General features: G+C 37.5%; 1 protein-coding gene across 1 annotated transcript in view; it reads left to right on the forward strand.

Moving 5' to 3' along the window:
• DNAH12 (dynein axonemal heavy chain 12) overlaps positions 1-22787 on the forward strand; it is a 110342-nt gene that overhangs the window by 29204 nt on the left and 58351 nt on the right. Inside the window, exons 23-37 of the mRNA XM_060766097.2 lie at positions 356-475; positions 864-1020; positions 1354-1526; positions 2628-2780; positions 3874-4113; positions 6417-6662; positions 8159-8278; positions 9511-9620; positions 13559-13742; positions 14815-14955; positions 16839-16922; positions 17129-17317; positions 19289-19408; positions 20410-20598; positions 21893-22044. Of these exons, the coding sequence (XP_060622080.2) occupies positions 356-475; positions 864-1020; positions 1354-1526; positions 2628-2780; positions 3874-4113; positions 6417-6662; positions 8159-8278; positions 9511-9620; positions 13559-13742; positions 14815-14955; positions 16839-16922; positions 17129-17317; positions 19289-19408; positions 20410-20598; positions 21893-22044 (2378 nt within the window). The remainder of the gene's footprint in view (positions 1-355; positions 476-863; positions 1021-1353; positions 1527-2627; positions 2781-3873; positions 4114-6416; positions 6663-8158; positions 8279-9510; positions 9621-13558; positions 13743-14814; positions 14956-16838; positions 16923-17128; positions 17318-19288; positions 19409-20409; positions 20599-21892; positions 22045-22787) is intronic.

Below are 22787 nucleotides of genomic sequence, written 5' to 3' on the forward strand. Positions count from 1 at the left end.
CAGGCAGGAAAACCCATGCCATACTTTAGGAGTTGTGTTATCCTTTTTACTCTTTCCACAATTCTGCTGTGAATACATGTTTCCTAAGCAGCTCCCCCTCTGTATGTGCTGAAATGTTCTTTGGACAGTTAGTTAAGGACCGCCAGTTAGTTAAGGCATTGTCTGCCTGGATAATTTTGAAAGGGGCAAAGGATAAAGAGAGGAGAGGAAATCTATTTCTTAAGCAGATGTTTGCTCATATGAAATTTTATTTCATTTTGTTAGTATAGGATGGCATACATTCTATAAATTATTCTACAGAATATCATCAGTTGTTAGTAATTATGTTCTTGGGCAATGTAATTCATTTTCCTAGGCATATCCAGAAAGAGAAAGAAAAGTCTGGGTGAGAGAATGGCCTGGCCAAGTGGTTCTGTGTGTCTCACAAATGTTCTGGACAAGTGAAGTACATGAAGCCATAGGAAGTGGCTCAGAGGTATTACACCACCTTGTCTTAATATTTTCCTTTAGTGCTGCAAATTATATTTGTTCATATTAAGTTATTAGATTTTTAAAGAACATTTATGTTATTAAAACCAATTAATGGTGCATGGTAGGATGCAAAATCAAATCTTCATGGATGAATGAAGCTCATTCATAATAGTGTGGAGAAGAAATGCTTGTGATCATGGTATGTTTGTGTGTAATTGTAATATATACCTTTTTATGAATTAATATGATAAAATTAATAAGTATGGATATGCTCAAATTAATGGACCAATAAACTGCAGAATCATAAAGCAGGGAGCCCACTAATAATTCTCTGTCAAGATGTGCTTAATAGCAAAAATTTTAAAAAACCAGGATTTATTTTTATTTTGCAGGGGTTACAGAATTATTACAAGAACCTTCAGCTCCAGTTAAATGACATTGTAGAGCTGGTAAGAGGGAAATTATCTAAACAAACAAGAACCACATTGGGAGCATTAGTCACTATTGATGTGCATGCTCGAGATGTTGTCATGGAAATGATTGAAAGTGGTAGGTAACTGATCATTTTTCTTTGTTATCATAAGATAAATAAGAGGGAAGATATATTGAATGAGATACTGAGTAAGCAAGGTATATTGCTCATTGTGAATTATGTACTTTCACTTTGAGCTCAGAAATGAATACAGTACTTTTAAAACTAATCCTCTCACTATGTAAAGTAATTGTTGTTTGTAACACATGTATCCATGACTTTAAGACTAAAGAAAAACTTTAGTAGGGAAATATATCTTCTGTCCCCTTCCTACTTCCTGTTTTGTGTGTGTGTGTGTGCGTGTTGAAGATTGTATCCTAAGACATCTCCCATGTTTATATTATTACTAGGTGTGCGGCGGGAAACAGATTTTCAGTGGCTTGCCCAGTTGAGGTATTATTGGGAGCATGAGAACGTCCGAGTGCGCATCATCAATTGCAATGTAAAATATGCTTATGAATATCTTGGCAATTCTCCCCGACTTGTCATTACACCTCTTACAGACAGATGCTACCGCACTCTGGTATGGTTTCTAAAATTGAACTTTCACTCAGAATGATTAGTAATTCAGATAACGATATTGCTGCTTGTATTTCAGACTGTAGCTCTGAGTGGTTTTTCTCATATTGGAGTTGTGAAAATCTTTGCATTAAACACAGCCTCCAATAAATCAGCTAATCAGTCAGTATAAATGGGATTTATGCATGACTAACTATTCAAATTGCAGAAAAGAAATTCCACCTAAACATTTGAAAGAACTTCCTGTTAGTGGAATATGGTGCCTCAAAGTGTGGTGGAGGTCTTTAAATAGAGACTGAAAGCCATCTGTTGGGAGTGCTTTGATTGTTTATTCCTGCACCATAAAATGAAACCAAAATGGGTAGCCCTTGGAGTCTCTTCCAACTCTGTGATTCTATCATATCTACATTGGGGAAATAATCTTCAGGGACATTATTCATAAATAAGATGTTGAGAAATAGCAAATGTCCATACTTTCATTTTGAATTGAGAATAATTTACCCGATCAGTATGACTGTCATTTTCAGTTTACTGGTATTACTGAAAATGATATCTGTGCTCTCTTGCAGGCTGATCATCAGTTTTATAAAAATGAAAGTAGAATATGAAGTGGTTGAATATAGGAATAAAGAAATAAGTATAAGAGGGGATTGTGAAATAGAGTTGTTTTGAAAGTTTTTTCTTAGATGTTCAATTTTTGCTTTGCAAAAGTTGTTTCTGTAGTGGTATTTTTTCTGTTTGGAGTATACCAGCAGAAATGTTTCTGAATTGGAGTGGACAGCTTTGGAGCATCTGGAAACCAATTTTCTGCCCCTGGGATCCACCAAATTCTTTACCAGGTCCCTAATGCCAACAGCTATATTTCTGGTTTCTAGAATTTGGATTCTCATTTTGTTTTGTTTGAGGGACTCTCCATTTCACTTTGAAGAATAATGTATAGTGCACAAAAGGTGATCATAATGTGCAAGAAAACAAAAGAGAACAGTGCATGCTTTCTGCTGTATTTTAACTCCTCCAGTTACAAACTGATGCATTTTTTTAGGATTCAGATAGTATGACAGTTTAAAGTTTTAAAATATTTTTTCTCAATGATTTTTGTTCTTAGATTGGAGCATTTTATTTAAATCTTGGGGGTGCTCCAGAGGGCCCAGCTGGGACAGGTAAAACCGAGACGACTAAGGATTTGGCTAAAGCTCTTGCTGTGCAGTGCGTTGTCTTCAACTGCTCAGACGGCCTTGATTACTTAGCTATGGGGAAGGTAAACAGATTCTAATAGCATTATTTACTGCTTAGAAAGATTTCATTGCTATTTCTATTTTTAAAGATTCCCAGTTTTAACAAAAAACAAAAACAAAACAACAACAGCTATACACAAAATCATACTTTAAACTTTACAGACCATCAGTAGTCTCATCAATGTGTTGGAATTGTTTTTATTTATTTATTTATTATTTACGACATTTATATGCCACCCTTCTCACCCCGAAGGGGACTCAGAGCGGCTTACAAGTCATAAGTACATACTACATACTACATAATACATAACTAGCATAGTACTATTACATCATTCATAACACTAGTACTACATAATATTACATTATTGCTAGGGGAGGGGCGCTGATGTCACAGGGGACAAGATGGCAATGTCCTCCCGGCTCCCCTTCTTTATTCTGACCCCAGAGTGGCCGTTGGTGCTGGGGGAGGGGCGCTGATGTCACAGGGGACAAGATGGCAATGTCCTCCCGGCTCCCCTTATTTTATTCATTGTCGATGGTTAAAAGAAAAACAAATGTAACTATTTCCCATTTTTACTGCAAGGAATATTGACAAACATTTTGCAGGATACCAAGGGCATGCATTTAGATATGTAGGCTGTGATCCTCATATGCAATTGCTTTAAAGCAGGCATCCTTAAACAGTGGCCCTCCAACTGTTTTGGCCTCCAACTCCCAGAAGGCCTAGTCAGTTTGTTCAATGGTCAAGAATTTTGGGAGTTGGAAGCCCAAATAGCTAGGGTGCCTCAGTTTGAGGATGTCTATTTTAGAATCTGAGTAAGCATATATGAGATTATGTTTTTAGAGCTCTTGAGCAGTACTAAAATAGCAGGGAGAATTATTATTGTTGCTCCACATAAAAAAGTCTCATTCATTTAATTTCCAATGTTGTTTTTAATAGCCTAAACAACAGATTTACATCTCATTTACTAATATTGATTTCTCCATTACCTTAATGTAGTTAGATTAATTCATTGTTCTTTTAGTGTACTAGTAAACCTATATTATTAAGGGGCTATTAGACTTTCTGAAAAAACATTGAGTTCTTTGGTAATTGATTCACTATTTGGGTCTTAGTTTTTTAAAGGTTTGGCCTCATCTGGTGCTTGGGCCTGTTTTGATGAATTCAATCGCATTGAACTGGAAGTGCTGTCTGTGGTGGCTCAACAGATCCTCTGCATACAAAGAGCTATACAGATGAGGCTGGAGACATTTAATTTTGAAGGGACAGAATTGAAGCTTAATCCTAACTGTTTTGTTGCTATTACCATGAACCCGGGTTATGCCGGACGCTCTGAGTTGCCAGATAATCTCAAGGTAAAATAGCATATTGCTTTTAAAATGTCCATAAACATGTTGCAGTACAATAAATTAATAAAACAAACCAACAATAGTGGAAGCAGATTGAATTTTCCAAGAACGATGGAGATGGTTTACATGCCCTGTCAGTCTTTCCAGTTTTCTATATCTTCATAGTCTCTGTGAACCACACTGTGGGTCTTGGTGTTTGTGCAGTAGCTCTCGCCTGAAATGAGCAGTCTTTGGTGGGAATCCTCTGACCACCAGTTCACCACGCATACATCAGTGTACCTCGGCTTATCTCCTCTTTTCTTTCTTCCTTTCAAGGGAATCTGTGTTTGAGCAAATGAGGTTAGGGAAGCACCCTTCCTGGGCTCCATTTCTTCTTTCTTTTCGTGGGAGCCTGGGTTTAAGGAATGAGGTTAAGGAAGCATGCGCCATGTGCTCCCGAACAGAAGAGAAGAAGCCATGCCCGGAAGCCACGTGGGCTGTTTCGGCCAAAAAATCATGGCAGCTGAGTCCTTGCTGTTATGGCCGTCTGGAGAAGCCAAAGAGAAACTGCTAAAACAGATCAGTGCACAAGTCTAATAGCAATGATCATTTCAGTCATACCTTACACAAGACTTGCAACAGCTTTTACAAGATACTGTAGGTGCCACCTCTGATTCTCAAAAAATCATTATTGAGGGACATATCTTGCCAGTCTTTTGGAAGTTACTCTATTCTGGCTTCCACAACTGTCCTCAATTGTTCTTAACACAGAGAAGAAAATACTTTTGTTTCATATGTTGACTTTTGTAAAGGCTTTGCAATGTCCTCTTAAAGGTTGCAGAAGTAGGTCTTGCAGACTATTTTTGTAGTACAAATGGCTCATTTATCAGAAACTCAGAGGTTATGCTTTCATTTTACTAGAGCAGTACGGACTTTGACTGCTTTCCTTAGAGGTATAACTTTGTCTAAGGTTTGTTGAGCTATTTCCTGGTCTCAGTCTTTAATTTTTATATCCTATTATAGACTGGATGCTTGGGCAAGGACTGCTATGTCTTCTTTTTTAGCCGGATGTAGATCCCATCTTCATAGGAAGCTAATCAGTCACCTAGTTATGCGATTCACAGACACCTTGAAGGAAAAGAATGAAGTGCTTACCTGTAGCCGTGGTCCTTTGATCAATCACCTGTGAATTAACACAGTTTTATCTCCTTCCCTCTTTGCAATCTTGTGGTGGACAGAGTGAGGAGAGAAGCTGAGATTATGCATGTGTTGTGAAAGAGTGCAGGCAGGTTTTCAAAAATTGCTCATCTATATACAGTGGAATCTGAAGAAAACACTTCAGCCGTACTTCACAAATAGAAAGGAGAATCCACTTGAACATTAGGATGAACTTCTTGACTGTAAGAGCTGTTCAGCAGTGGAACTTGCTGCATCTGAGTATAGTGGAAGCTCCTTCTTTGGAGGCTTTTAAACAGAGGCCAGTTGGCCATCTGTTTGGGTACTTTTATTGTTGTTTTCATGTATGGCAGGGGATTGGACTAGATGGCCCATGTGGCTCTTCTAGTTCTATAATTCTATAAAGGCTTTTGGTGAGATCTGCTGCACAAGCATCAAGACCCAGTTGGGTGAATTCACAAATGGCCACTCAAAGAACACAGTTTTGGGTAAGCAACCTGTTCTTTTCTTAAGTGTTTTCATTTAAATTGAAGCACAGTTTTCTTAAACAAGAAAATGCCTGCTGGCAACACACATGATGTCACAAATGCACCTGTCCTGCCAGTTTTATGGAAGTCTATTAAAGGTCTGTTTATGTTTAAGTGAAAGATTTATGTGTGCATCTGCCTTGTCTATGACTGAAGACTGCAACCATTTATACACACACACACACACACACAAACAACAAACATATATAAATGTAATGTTCGTTTATGAGATTAACAAAACTCAAAAACCACTGGACGAATTGATACCAAATTTGGACACAATATACCTAACAGGCCAACAAGTGACCTTCACTCATAAAAAAAAGAAAAACACAGCAGAAAACTTAAAAAGCAAAAAACAAAACATTACAAGGCATGTGCAAAACCACATATATACACGCAAACACACATATATACACACACATATACACATGCACAAAACACATATACACAGACTGGGCCATAGCAATGTGTGGCAGGGGACTGCTAGTGTGTGTGTGTGTGTGTGTATACACACACACATACACACACACACACAGAGGAACCTCAAAAAGACAGCAAATACCTCACACAGTACATTAATAGAAAAATAAAAACAACAATATCATTCTTTGATGTGCTTTTCAGGTCCTTTTCCGAACAGTAGCCATGATGGTTCCTAACTATGCCCTCATTGCTGAAATCTCGCTTTACTCCTATGGATTTCTGAATGCTAAGCCATTATCAGTGAAAATAGTCATGACCTACAGATTATGTTCAGAACAGCTTTCATCTCAGTTTCATTATGACTATGGTATGCGTGCTGTGAAAGCTGTACTAATAGCTGCTGGTAACCTAAAGCTGAAATTTCCAGTAGAGAATGAAGATATACTTGTAAGTACCACTTTACATTAATTTGTCAAAATGAAGGGTAGGCTAGAAATTATTAAATGAATAGAAATAAATAAATTAGAAACTTGACTTTTGGCATATTCATGAGCTGTCAATTAGAACTCAGTTGTTTTAGTACTTCAATTTTTGTCCTCTTCCAGACACTTGTCATAATGCTTATACTTATTTAATTTGAAAGATGATTGAACTGTGTGTTTACATTTCACTTTAGTCTAATTTACATTCATGTTTAGTTCATTGATACCATACAGCCCGAAAAATCTAGAAAAACCACGCAGGAACAAGAGTAACTGGTCTTGCAAAACTCTATAGTGCCAAGCAATGGTAGAAGCACAAGCTGTGGCAGGGAAGCACAAAATGAAGAGGCAGAAGCATCATTTTCTTCATACTGTACTCATTGTTGCCTCCCTTCCTCTCCTGCTTTCTCTCCCTCTCTCCCTTTATGCATCCAATCATACCAGGAATAAAAACAATACAAACTCAACTAACCCAAAGTTCCTGAAAGCGGACATGAGCAATGCAGACAGTGAGAACGAGGCACAAAGGCTTCTCTTGAAGCCCTAAAGCTCTGTACTCTTGCACTAGTGCACCCTCTGGTGATAAATCTTAACTCAAAATGCTGCTCTTATGTGAAAGTGAAACCTGGGCTGAGCGACAGCTCTTAACTCAGAATGCTCTTAAGTAGGTTCCACTGTATCTTGTTCACAGAGCCTGGAGACAATTTTATCCAACATTTTAAATAATGTTGTTCATGAGACAAGTTTTGTATACATTGAACCATCAGAAAGCAAGAAATAGTTTTCTAAGATGTATGGAGACACTCGCTGAAACACCCCAGCAAGCAAGAGTTCAAAATTGGCAGACTCAAACCCAGAACCTCAATCAATGGCTGATACCAAATGAGAGACTCCCCCCTGGGCACACAGAAAACTGGGCGACTTGTAAGGTGCTGAACAGACTGCACTCTGGCACCACGAGATGCAGAGCCAACCTTAAGAAATGGGGCTACAAAGTGGAATCCACAACATGCGAGTGTGGAGAAGAGCAAACCACTGACCACCTGCTGCAATACAACCTGAGCCCTGCTATATGCACAATGGAGGACCTCCTTGCGGCAACACCAGAGGCACTCCAAGTGGCCAACTACTGGTCAAAGGACATTTAATCAACTACCAAGCTTGCAAACTTTGTGTTTTGTCTGTCTGTTTGTTTTGTTAAAAATGTAATACAAATGTCTGGTTACTCCTGACACGATAAATAAATATCAGAAAGCAAAGGTGACACTATGCGAGCTAGCCATATGGATATCTGGAATTTGGAGTATTTCAAATTTCTGGATAAGAGATGCTAAACCTGTATGAGCAAAATCGATGCTACAGTTTGCAAACATCTTTTGTTGTTGATCTAGTTAAGTTAATATCTGTGATGTGCACTAGAACATAATTATGTTGATTCTGCTATTTTCTGGTTTTATTCAGCTCCTTCGATCAATCAAAGATGTAAATGAGCCAAAGTTTTTGTCACATGACATTCCTCTTTTCATGGGTATTACTAGTGATTTATTCCCTGGTGTTCAGCTTCCTCAAGCTGACTACAATGTGAGTATATTTGTAGGATATTATGATTTCACCTTGAAACTTTTGATGTTTTGCTTAATTTTTGAGGAGCCTTTCTAAGGATGAGAGTGTTTCTTTTTTTATCATTTGCACTTCTGTGAGCAAGTGCCCACATTATCATGAATTTAAACTTTGTATTAGAACAAGGCTTATAAAATGTGTGCCCTTTTATCTCAATCTTGGAAACAATAGTGATGGTGATAGTGAAAGGTTTCGGTAAGCTACCTAGACATTTACAAAAATCTGTTAGCAACAATGTGCAGTTTACAGTGGAATCTGAAGAAAACACTTCAGCCGTACTTCACAAATAGAAAACAACCTGTTTAGCAAGCTTTGCAAATGCTGATTTATTATCAGTAAATGTTTGATTTTTATACCTATATACTTGGGATCATGTAAAAATTTCTCAGACAGAAAGGAGTCACAAATGGAAAACGTTTAAGAAGCCCTGCATTAGAAGCCTGAATTCACTGGTGTTATTCTACTAGTCACCTACTTTGTTGAATTCGTTGGAAGGCATTTCTAGAGCTCTGAAGGGGTTGTGACTGTTTTCATTTAGTTCAAATAATATGGGTTTTTTTAAATCAGAATTTGATCTGGTTACCATAATTATTTTATTGCCATCAAAAAGATTTGTTGCTTTTGCAGCCTTTTCTATGTGTGATTTACTCCAAATAACTAAGTATAAAGTTGTTTGTAGCATCCCTGTGTGATAATCCTGTACAAACTCTCTTAGGAGTAAATCTTGTTAATCAATTCAGGACTAAGTAACATATATAGAATTGTAAGTACATTTCTTCAATTTTGTTCAATTAGAAAAGTCTTGGCTATCATCTAGTCTTTGAGTAAGTTTGTAGACACTTACTGGACTTAAAAATAAGTCACATCATGTGTAATGGGACTAGTTCCTAGACTTGCAACATATGGCCTTTGCTCTTTTAAAACTTAGCAACTATATATTTTATTTTGTCAGATTAGATTCGGTAAGTGCGGTGTAACACTTCATTTCTTGAAAAATAAACCCAAGATATTTTTCCGGCATAACTTCATATGCTTTTTAAATGCAGATTCTTATCCTATGGCACTGTAAAATTCAATTTACTTAATTAACTACATGATTTATAATTTAGGAAAAACTATTTTAAGTTATATGAGCATGTGTTTGCCATTCACAGAGACATAATATGGAAATTATTTTTTTAATTACATTTCAGGATTTTTTGGAATGTGCACATGAATGTTGTAAAGAGCATAATGTCCAGCCTGTCCAAGTTTTTCTAGAAAAAATGATACAGACCTATGAAATGATGATAGTGAGACATGGGTAAGTGTATATATAGGCATAGGTGTGGCTATAATTTTGTCCATATATTTTGAGTGCAGAGAAGAACTCTCAATAGTGGGACTATGTTACTTATGCTTACATAAGTTACATCTCACATAGTTACATATGTTACATATGCTACAGCAGTATGCTGTAGTAATTTTTGAATGTTGAAACTATGGTTCTGGAGACCAAGTCAGAATTGTGCTGAGTCATGGAAACCCACTGGGTGACCTTGGGCAAGTCAACCTCTTTCAGCCTCAGAGGAAGGTCATGGCAAACCCCCTTTCAATCAGTCTATAGTCACCCAAAGTCACCCGTGTCATCATTCTGAGACATAGCAACCACTATAATAGCAACGAGATACTGCAATTACTCAAACACTGCGTGTATCAGTCTTCTATATGCAGAACACGAGTAGGAAATTACATACTTTCTTTCAGTTGTATTCTTTTATTCAAAAATATTTGCTGAAAGTGTCAGTGACTGTGATAAACGTGATGAATTGGGGATCTAATTTCATACATTCTCATGCTTATCTAGCCTGCCACAAAGTCCCATGTTTCCATCACTTTTAAAATAGTTGGTGTTAGTACCATTGTCATAGTTGTTTAGTCAGGCTATTGCAGTTTCTTGTATATAGCCAACATCACTCTGAAAAGTACCACAGTGTTTAAGGCAGGAGTAGAAATCATGCAGCCCTCCAGATGTTGTAGAACTATAACTACTGCTATCCTCAGAGAACATAAACAATGGCAAAGAATTCTAACTGAAGTTTAACCATTTGTATAATATTAAGATAAAAGTCAAAATCTACTACTGTATTGCAGAGACTACTACCTTCAGCAACTTTTCATCCTTCTGGATACCTGTAATCTGAAGGAGTTACTTGATTCCCACCTTCGTTGAAAATTTGATCTCTTGTAATATAAAATATACACGATTAGTCTTGCTACAAAAACACCCCAAGCATAAAATTATAACTAAAAAGTAATGCTGAGCTCACTTTTGAGTATAAGTATAATGACATTAAAAATAATAAGTATAATGACATTAAAAATAAAAAGAGCATATCCTGAAATTGCAGAAAGGAAAAAAAAATAACAAAATTCATATTCTTCCTATTATATGACAAGGATGTTCCCAATTTTATTAGTTACCAAACAATCTTTTTAATAACCATATTTTCAAACATAAAATTAATCATGTTTAGTTTTGAGTGAAGATATATGAACAAGCCGAAAAATGATTTCTACTGTACTGGAAAGCTCATCTGATGCTTGGACTCTCTCTGGTGTCAGAAATGGAGTTCACATAACCCTCCTGACCTGATGCTATTGGACTACTATTCCCATCACACTAAGCCAGTTTATCCAACAATAAGCCATGACTGGCATTGCAATCCCACAATATTGAAATGGTGACATATTCTAGACAAAGATGAGGACCATGTTTTAACCAAAGGGAAAAGTTTCATTGAAACTCCTGGATCCAACTTTTATTAAATGGAAGCAGTTTCATAGGGAAATGAATAGAGGGTGTGTGACTGACCATGAAAAATGATGGGCATTTGACATACCAATGGAGCATGTTTCCAATGATTGTAGTCTAACGGATGGCAGCCCAGGTTGCTAAAAGGAACAGCGCTCAGGGAGCATGCACCTCCTCTTCTGCGCCAGCTCCACTGGCTGCCAGTTTGCTACCAGGCACAATGCAAAATGCTGGCTTTAGCCTATAAAGCCCTAAAGGGTTCCAGCCCAACTTACCATTCCGAAAGCATTTCCCCTTATGAACCATCTAGGACCTTAAGATCGTGTGGGAGGCCCTGCTCTCAATCCCACAAATACGTCTGGCAGGGATGAGAGACAGGGCCTTTTCAGTGGTGGCCCCTCGGCTATGGAACATCCTCCCTAGGGATATCAGATCAACCCCCTCCCTTTTAATATTTTGAAAAAAAAGTCAAGACGTGGCATTTGCAAATGCAGAGTAACTGACATAGGAAAATGGAACAACTAGATGATGGGACTGGACAATCTTTTTAACAAGGAGACGCTAATGATTTATGTTTTTATTGATTTTGTTATGGTTTTTATTGTATGTTAATGTTTTTAATTGCATTTATGGTACTGGGCATTGAATTTTGCCCTGTAAACTGCCTTGAGTTGCCTGTGGGCTGAGAAAGGCAGTATGCAAATACAGTAAGTAAATATATAAATAAATAAATTGTAGGAGCAAAATTGCAGATACACTACTTTTAAGATGTTAATTCCTGATGCAAGAACTGATTTTGGAATTCTGTTTTCCTCCCAAGGAAAACTACAAACACTTTGAACCTGTCAGAGCCTTCAAGCATGGCACCTATCCCTAATGGAATGAAAGACAGGGCACTCCCTGCCAGTAAACTTATACTTCCCATTGCTTTTAGAGAAATTAAGAGAGAATCTGATCTAAGATTCCCAGAAGGACTGGACAGAAACTTTAGAAACAATAGATTCTAAGCCCTTGGCTCTAATGACATACATTCAAAATATTAGAGACATTGCAATTAGACATAATTATTTTCATTGTGAAAAAACCCAAAGGCTGAAACAAAAATCTTGAAAATCAAAGTGGCTACCATAATATCAATCTGAGAGGATGCTAGAGTAGAAAGAACACTGCAGTTTACTTTCCTCTATTCTCACTTGGATTAATTGCCATTGTCCTACCTTAGATCTTAAATGTTCTGACATGAAATAGTACAAATATGATCCTGAGATCAAACATGCAACTGAGAAACATAATTGTCCACTTTACACATTACCCCACAAAAACCCAAACTCTGCAAAAGGTCTCCACCATTATCAGGGCCCTTCCACACAGCCCTATATCAATGAATATCAAGGCAGAAAATCCCACAATATGTGCTTGGAACTGGGTTATCTGAGTCCACATTCCGATAATGTGGGCTTTTCTGCCTTGATATCCTGGGATATAGGGTTGTGTGGAAGGGCCATAAAATCCAGTATTTCAAGATCCTATATAACTCATTTAGTCTTTCCTGACTCCTATTTGCTCCGAAGAAACCATCATAAAATCATAGAATCAGAGTTGGAAGAGACCTCATGGGCCATCCAGTACAACCCCCTGCCAAGAAGCAGGAATATTGCATTCAAATCACCCCTGACAGATAGCCATCCAGCCTCTGTTTAAAAGCTTCCAAAGGAGAAGGCATGTAGGATGGCATGTAGGAGCAATCCATTACTATTGGGTTCAGCCTGCTGTGTGCCAACCAGATTGGCAGGAGCAAACTTTTTTCAGTTGAGACTGAAAAATAACAAGGAGAAAATAAAATAAATACAATTTATTTAAAAAGAAGAGAAAAAAGAGCTCAACACAAATGTAAACAAGCTACTGGTCGGAAAAGCACAGTTCAAACAGTAAGGAAGAAGAAGAAAAAATTGACAGGGGACACCAAATAGAAAATGGGCCCCAGTAAAAGTGTCAAATAGGAGAATAATATTGCGGTAGCAACAGTATATCTCCTGGTATGCTCTGAGCACCATTTGAAAAGTGCATCTCTAAAGCAATGGCTCAAAGTGAAAAAGAACATTGCAATAGAAATTGTATCTGTCCCAGTAAGCTGTGACACCGTTATGAAAACTGTAGCTCTAAGACAATGGCTGCAAGTGGAGAAGAACTTTGCTGTATCAACAATATATCTCATTGTAAGCAGGAACCTTGGATCCTGTCATTCCAGTTAGAGCGTGCGGGTGAAACCCAGTTGTAGTGGATTGCTCCTCCTGGCCATCTCGATAATATTTCTTTCCTTTTCTTAGTTCCTTCAAAGAACAGCATGTTCTAACTCTAATAGAACAAATGGTTAAATGAGTCTAGGATTCGTAGTACAATATATTATGACATAAAAGTATGATACCTAATAACTTTTTTATTTTTAGTTTTATGCTTGTAGGGGAACCTTTTGCTGGGAAGACAAAGGTTTTGCATGTCTTAGCAGATACACTTTCCCTTATGAATCAGCGTGGGTATGGAGATGAAGAAAAAGTAGTACACAGAACTGTGAATCCAAAATCCATTACTATGGGACAGCTGTTTGGAAGATTTGACCCTGTATCCCATGAGGTATTTAAATATGCTATAGTTTGTAATATATTAGGAATAATATATGGCAATAAACTATATAAACCCTTTGTATTTTTAAGTACCTCCCTATTGCTAGTCATAAGATCATGTGGTCAGTCTTATTACTTTCTGTTTTTCTCTCTAGGTGAGTGTCCTCAACCAGTAAATATATGCTATTCAGAGGAGCCCTAATTTCAGATATTCACCAAGGAGAATTATACAGTACATAAATGATTGAATGTGACTATGACTAGTTCTTCTTAGTCTGTTTCCAGGCACAATTCAAATTGCTGCTAATGCCTATGTGGCTGGGGTGCAGGTTATCTGAAGGATTATATTGCATTGAGCCAGTCTGGACTCTGAGGTTGCAATTCTATGTCAAGTCTGCAGAGCATAAAGGAAGCATATTGCAGACATTTTCAAGATCTTAGCAGAGACCACGGGCCATAAAATTGCTGGTGGTCATTGCTCGTCACATGTATTGATGCTGGCTAGAGCACAAGAGTAATCCCTCCCCCTCTCCCCTCTGCTGTGTAGCTCTGGTGCTCCAGTAAGTGTTTGCACATTTGACAAGCAATGACCACCATCAATTTCATGCTCCATGGTTGCTTCTAAGCTGAAGATACAATGGGGACAGTAAGGATGGCTATCTATTGGTGCCAAACTGAGTTTGGTACTGCTAGACCATGCAAACGTATTCCTTCTGCTGGGCCTGCTTTGTAGTAAGCAGTCAGAACACCTGCCTGTCGGCTGACTGTGTAAACTCCTCGGGAACTGATCTGGACTCCCCCACATGTACATTTCCACAAAATCAATCATGCTTCACAAGATCTAGTATGCAATCCTGTTTTTACTTGGTGCCAAAATAATAGTATTCTTTTATGTTTGTGTGAAGATGTCACAGTTATAGATATTTTTGAGCTCACATTAATGGGAACATAATTATAGAAACATTTATTATGTGTTCAGCATATTTTCAAGAAAATACTGGTAGAATTTATCTGTCTGTATAGAATAACAGTTTCATATACAGAGTACTGTGTTCTGATTTTTAAGTCTTTTCTGGTTTTAGTGGACAGATGGCATTATAGCCAACACATTTCGAGAATTTGCTTTAACTGAAACACCTGATCGTAAATGGGTTGTTTTTGATGGTCCTATTGATACTCTTTGGATAGAGAGCATGAACACTGTGTTGGATGACAACAAAAAGGTAATATCTAAGTGAATTTGTGACTGAAAGTAATTGCAGTGTTGTTGAAGAAAATTGCTGTTGGCAGAAATAAATTTCTTGAAATTTTCCTCCTTGAACCTAACAATAAAATGTTAATTTGTAAAGTAATAATATCATTTCAAGATTTAGTTAAACTGGTAATTATAACTGTATGTCTTGCTACATGTGGCCAGATTCAGATTTTATGGATTTGGGGCGTTTTTCAAATGCATCTAAAGGTAACTGCAAGGGGCGTGCAATTTGGGAAAAACCCATAGCATTATCGGTGTCAATTTTTGGTTGGCCTCCATTCCATTTTTTGGGAACTTCCCAAAACTGGGAGGTTCAGTTGTAACCTCATCGAATAGACCATGCTCAGTCACCCAAAATTGGGAGGTAGGAAATACCGTTTATTGTTCTGTCACCTGAAAGTACCGTTTTCGTTCTGAGAGGATCTGGCCCGTTGTCGGCAATGGGCGAACTTTTGAGGCTCCCCTTTCCATCATTTTGAGGACTATCGGGACAAAAATGGCCACACATGGAGGACACATTTGCAACTGCAAGCTCCCCAAGTTTCAAAACGTTTGGGTCACCACTGATTTTTAGGAAATTCTTAAAGTTGCTAGAAATAAAATGGCCCTTTAAAAAAAACCCAAAGAGGTATCCCCTGGAATTTCTCCACAGTGACAGTATAGAAGCAGCAGCAAGGCATAATTCCTGCCAACTTTCATAAAGATCTACACATTCTACAGTTTATAGGAAATTAAAGAGAAGGAGCACACATACAGAAGCCACAAGAAGAATAAGAGAGAGAGTCAAAGAGGTGAACAAACTACTTACAAGGGCTTTTAAAATGGTTATTATTTAATTTTTAAAAAATAATTAAATAAGGCTGCTATACTGGTACAGGAGTACACACAAGCCAGAGGGCACACACACACACATGCCAGGTGAAGATAGATAGGGCTAGGGAGGGATTGAAATTGAAATACTAGTATTCTCCCCGTGGGGACTCAAGGGAGTCAGGCTATTCCCTTCCTTCCCTAAACCACCCCCCACAATGGTAAAAAATATTTAAACAGACCGGACCCCCCCCCCCCCCCCCAATGCAAGCTCACCCTCACCTCCCTAGCAAAATAGTTACAAAAAGAAGAAGGGATGAAAGATATTAAACTAAGAAAATTTAATTAAATTGCCAAAGAAAAAGATTGGAATTGAGTCAAAAAGCTATCCTAGGCAGCAACAGCACTGAGATAGAACATGGAAATAGCTAGCACATGATCTTTCTCAAATGTCAGGATGCCACAGGAAAATAGAGGAGCTTGCTCTGGTATATATAGATCAACTTGGCAAAAAAACACTTTCTTTCCCTGATTGACTCATGCAAGGCTAAGGGAGAAAAAACCTGTGTGTCTGCGCACAAGGCTGCTGTCACAGCACAGCCGAACGCAACCCAAAGCAGCCAATTTCAGTCCATTTTGGCTGAGTCAATTCAAGCCCCATTGCCCGTCCCATTTTCAGAGGTTTGGTTTTCAGGACTGCCAGAATTCCTGAATCCCATTTTGAAAAACGGTACCATGCACACTCCTAGTAACCACTGGTAGAGGCAGGAATCGGGGCCCGGTGCTCTAATACCAGTATTCATTTATTTTATTTTGGTTCTTTTATTTTCAGATGAGCGTAGTTAGTACAAGCATTATTTCATATTAATTTTTCAGGTTGAATTGTCCAGATTTTCGATTGAAGTATCTCCCTCTCACTCATTACATGTTGGGTTTAAGTAACTTTGCTAGTTCTGATGAATGAAAGTTATAGCAGATTTGTTTTCTTATAACATTTAGATAATTATAAAATGTTATATATAAAATCTGGTATTTTTCTAGCTTTGTTTGATGAGTGGAGAAATCATTCAGATGTCACCTCAGATGAGTCTTATCTTTGAAACTATGGACCTGTCCCAGGCTTCAGTAAGTTAGATCTAAGTTTAACAGTTAATCAATCAAACTTTATTTGTATCCCGCCCCATCTCCCCATGGGGACTCAGGGCGGCTTACAACATGAAGGCAGCCATTTGATGCCTCAAAAATAATAAGCAATAAATTTAAATAGTTTACAGGAATTAAAATGGAAGATACAATGAAAATTTAAGAATACATTTATCATTCTATTATAGCCTGCTACAGTGAGTCGTTGTGGAATGATTTACTTGGAGCCTTTACAGCTGGGCTGGATGCCACTTGTAACATCTTGGCTGAACACACTTCCTGAGCCCTTGAATCAAAAGGAGAATCAAGAACTTTTGGAAGACCTTTTCAGCTGGTTAATTCCACCTGCATTAAGAATTCGTCAGAAAAAATGCAAAGTAATTTGAGAATTGTTCTGAAATAATACATATGTAGAATACCTAAAAACTGAAATGAATAAAGACAGTGTACAGTCTAGCTCCAGTGTACAGTCTAGCTCCAGTTCTGCTTATACAGATTGGGGATATGGATAGGTTACTTGGAGGAGTGAGAACAACTGTCTATTCATTAGATCCATGTGTTTCAGATAGTTTTCTGAAAGGTTGTTGAGCCTGTGGCATCCTATGACCTTTGTTTACTTACCTGCAAGATTTTTTTTCTTGGTAGCAATTACATCTGCCAGGAGGAGGGAAGTGTTATATGCTCTCAGAATGGACCAACCCCATTTATAATTCTATTGAGACAAGGTTGTCCTCAGACTCTGCATTTCTCAGGTAGTGTCATCCTTTCACATCAACCAGGATGTTGTATTGCCTGCATTGATGCAGAATCCAACTATAGGCGGATTGAACCCTTCATTGTCAGAAGGGCTATATTTTTCAATGTTGACAGGACTGTAGAGTACTATAACTTCCAGAAATTCTTTGTATGTGCCTCCTCCAAGCAGCTTGGACTCTAGTATTTTTGAAATGGGTGGTTTCCTCCATTCACCTGGCCAGAAAGGACCTTCCTGTCTGTGCACATAGCCATTCTACCAGTGCTATGGCTGCTTCTACTATTTTAGAATGATATTTCTCTAGGATTTGTGTAGAACGGCTCCTTGGTTGCACTCCTTGGTTGCACTCCTTGGTTGCACCCTTGACTTTCATTTCCCATTACAGACAAAATGCAAAATCTAGGGCTGATGCTATCTTTGGAAGAACTGACTTATTTTCATGTGTGGCATGGCACTCCCATCACCCATCACCAGTAACTTTGTAGGCTTCCATTTGTTTGCAGCTCAGAGACCTCAAAGAGAAGGACAGGTTGCATACTCATAACTGTAGGTTTTTGAGTGGTCAGCTATTAATTCACTCAACATTGCTGATCCTCCCCTCATTATGACCTGCTCTTTTTCAGTTTCTTGGATGCTGCTGTTGCAGTGTCCTTGAAACTGAGAGCTTAAGCAAGAACCAGACTATGAGACACCAAAAGGGTTATCACCAAAAAGCTTACATAATAGTTCTAGAACAGGGGTCTTCAAGCTTCTTAAGCAGAGGGCCAGTTGACAATCCCGCAGACTGTTGGAGGCGGGACTATAGTTTGAAAAAAAACATGAATGAATTCCTATGCACACTGCACAAATCTTATTTGTAGTACAAACAAACAATGAAAGGGCAATACAGTATTTAAAATGAAAAAACTATTTTAACCAATATGAACTTACCAGTATTTCAGTGGGAAGTGTGAGCCTGCTTTTGGCTAATTAGGATTGTTGTTGTGTACCTTCAAGTTGTTTCAGACTTGGGGTGACCCTAAATCTAAAGTTCAGGGCAAGGGGCAGGTAAATAACAGTGCAGTGCTGTATCTGGCCTGCAAGCCTTAGTTTGGGGGGCCCTGCTATAGAAGATTCAGAATAATGCTCTGTGCATGTGAACATAATCCATTTGTATGTGTGCACAGATGGCCACTCAAAAAATTACAGTACCAGGTATGCAATCTGTCCTTTCTCTCCCCTCTCTTCCAGTGGAATATTCCATTGCATATACAGAGTTGTTCATAGTTAAACACGTGTGAGTTTAGTTTGTTTATCTAGTTTTTAAAGTTTTGGGGATGTTTAGGTCTTACACAAAGTATACTAGAAAACTTATCTGTGTAAATTTTATCAAGAAAATATGTATGTTGAAGTGAACTTAAGCTAGTTTCTCTAAGACAGTGTGAAACAGTTGATTCTTAAGGAGTTCCTGAAAAATTCATATAGGATTACATTTATAATTGAATTTAAATGATAACATTGCTTTTATAAGGTTAAAACTTTTATAAATATTTACAAAATATATCTTTTTATCCATCATGGACATACATTCACTATTGTTGTTTTTCTTTTGCAGGAGTTGGTTTCGACAAGTAATAGCAATAATGTTGTTTCTCTTACCCGGCTTTTGGAAATGTTGCTTTGTGACCCTGTACAAAAGGATCCTAGCAATAAAAATATCCAGAAATGGATTACGGTTGGTCTGAATTGAACATTTCTTTGAAATTTTGTCATTTGATTTTATTTCTTTTGTTCAATGATTATTTTGAGCTGGGTTTTTTTTAAAACAATGTTCAGAAAGTGGTTGATAAATTATTATAGGATAATGGACATCCTAAAGCAGTGGTTCTCAACCTTCTTAATGCCGCGACCCCTTAATACAGTTCCTCATGTTGTGGTGACCCCCAACCATAAAATTATTTTTGTTGCTACTTCATAACTCGAATTTTGCTACTGTTATGAATTGTAATGTAAATATCCAATATTCAGGATGTATTTTCATTCCCTGGACCAAATTTGGCACAAATACCCAATATGCCCAAATTTGAATACTGGTGGGGTTGGGGGGATTGATTTTGTCATTTGGGAGTTGTAGTTGATGGGATTTATAGTTCACCTCCAATCAAAGGGCATTCTGAACTCCACCAGCAATGGAATGGAACCAAACTTGGCACACAGAACTCCCACGAGCAACAGAAAATACAGGAAGGGTTTGGTGGACATTGACCTTGAATTTCGGAGTTGTAGTTCACCTACATTCAGAGAGCACTGTGGACTCAAATGATGGATCTGAACCAAACTTGGCATGAATATTCAATATGCCCAAATGTGAATACTGGTGGAATTTGAGGAAAATAGACCTTGACGTTTGGGAGTTGTAATTGCTGGGATTTATAGTTCACCTACAATCAAAGAATATTCTGAACCCCACCAACAATAGAATTGGGCCAAACTTCCCACACAGATCCCCCATAATCAACAGAAAGTACTGTGTTTTCTGGTGGTCTTTGGTGACCCCTCTGACACCCCCTTGTGACCCCCCCCCCAGGGGTCCCAACCCCCAGGTTGAGAAACACTGTCCTAAAGGCTCTAAATTGAAATTGTATAAGAGGACGTAATCAGTTGTTACAATAATAGATAATGAGCATATGCCAGAAAAGCATAATTTTAATTTTAAGCTTATGTTGTTTCTTGAAGGGTTGTTTTGCTTTCTCATTGATTTGGTCCATTGGTGGAACCTGTGATAGTGATGGTCGAACAGTGTTTGATAGTTTCATAAAGGATATTGTCACAGGGAAACTAGAACAACATCCAGTACCAGCATCTGTGGGCAAATGGGACCATCCGTTTGAAGAGAAAGGCTTGGTGTACGATTATATGTTTGAGGTATGGATTTGGCAACAGAAAAATTAATGGACATTTGAAATTGAATTTCCCAATAATTAAGATACTTATAAACTGAAGCACATCAGCATGGTAAAGTGGTTTGAGTGTTGAAATATGACTCGGGATATCCGGATTTGAATCCTTGCCTGGCCATGGAAACATCTTGGGTGATCTTGGGCAAGTCACACTCTCTCAATCTCAGAGAAAACCTCCTCTGAACAACTTTTGTCAAGAAACCCCTATGATAGGTTTGTCATAGGATCACCACAAGTTGATAATGCCTTGAAGCTTCATAACAACATAACTTCTTGAAAACAAGTGGGACAGCATATAAATAGAATTTGAATATACAAAGCTATTTTGTAGTATATATGTTCCCTCCCTTATAGGTGAGCTTTGTGCCCCATCTTGGTTCAGAGTTCTATGATATACACATAATAGTTTTTTTCTGAGACCCCAATCAAGCACTGATCAGATCCAGAACAGCTTACTTTCAGCATATTTTCTGTATTGTGTTCCTTCAGACTATATCATTTCTTAAATGACTTCTTTATTATACATTTTCCAAAAGTAGAATAAATAACATGCAGTTTTATTGTTGGGTACCCCAAAGAGTACTCAACATAGTTGGGGTTGCATTAAATGGCAAATTGATTGTTTATGGACACTAGCAACCCTGCCTTTTCCTAAACCTTTTCTAGCAGTGGTAGGTCATGACATTCTCTTTAAGAAAGCTAGCTAGCTATGGAGATGGCTTTCCTCCTTTCCTTTCTATTTCTTATGGAGGAAAATATGGGGTTTTTTCCTCTCCAAGAGTTGTGTTTTGAAGAAAGCATCACTCCAATCATGCTTTTGCTTCAAAAAAATCAGAGGTAGGATTATCTTGTATTTCTCCTTTTTGGAAATGTGATATGATATGCTTTCCCATCCCTCTGGTTTTTCTAGAAGCAGCAGTGAAAGAAAACACATCCCATTTTTCTCTAGCACAAGAGGGATAAAGAACTTGTGTGGCATTTTATAAAAATGCAGCAGCACTTGCAAAGAATCAAGTTGTTTATCAAATCTTGGTAATAAATACTCTCAAGATTTACAGAAAACATGTAGCAATTAATATGACATATCTTTCTAATTATTTGTGACTTGAATGTTATTGCTTCAGTACTGTCAATTTTAAATGTATTGCTAAATATAATATTTAAACATGACTAATTGCTAAAATATCATTTTTAAAAACAAATTTGACTGCTAGCTCAATTTCTTCTAAACAAAACAATATTTTTGCATTTCTTCTTAGATGAAAGGCAAAGGTCGTTGGGCTCATTGGAATGAATTTCTTAAAACCATTAATTTTGGTGATAAAAATACTAAGATTCAGGACATTATCGTCCCAACAATGGATACAGTCAGATATACTTATTTGATGGATTTGTGCATTAAATATGGAAAGTAAGAAAAACTAGTTGTTTAAGAGGGATTAGTTTCATTGTTCATAGTAGAGTGTTGGCCAATGCCGAAAGAAATTGATTTTTTAGTTGAGTTAATACAGGAGAACAATATAATGCTTGGAGATTATCAGACCTCTAAGAAGTTAAGTTCATTCAGCATTTAACACTGTGTGAACAGGAATTCCCTGAAACTGAATATCATTATCTATCCATCTAGACAGCTTGTTAGGAACCCCAATTAGTGGTGAAATTACCCTCCATATCATCTAGGCCCTATCTGGTCAAATATTGCCTGCTTTCTCTAACCATGCTTATAAAGCAACAAACATGGATCATATAATTGCAGGCATAATAATTACTTATGGTTCAAACTAGGCAAAATTTGCCTCCACCTTTCAACTTCTCTGATTGCTTGTAAATTTTATACCTCCCTTATGTTAAATAGGCTCAGAGCAGGTAATGGATAATATAAAATGTTGAGAAAGCTACAGTGTAAAAAACCAAGGAAAAGTAAATTTAAACAATTATAGTCTATACTATAATTAAAAGTGAGCCATGCTGTACCAAATCCATATGTTTGATCATAGAATGACCTGATTTGATGTGTTATCTAATAAAACCACTCAACTTAAAGCTAATCTATCAATTACTTCAGACTTCTGCATTTTTTTCCTTACGAAGGCAAATTTATTTACAAACTAATTTTGATAAAATTTGATATTTGTACTTAGGTGAAATCATCAA

This window comes from Anolis sagrei, chromosome 2, assembly GCF_037176765.1.
Source record: "Anolis sagrei isolate rAnoSag1 chromosome 2, rAnoSag1.mat, whole genome shotgun sequence".
Classification (NCBI taxonomy): domain Eukaryota; kingdom Metazoa; phylum Chordata; class Lepidosauria; order Squamata; family Dactyloidae; genus Anolis; species Anolis sagrei.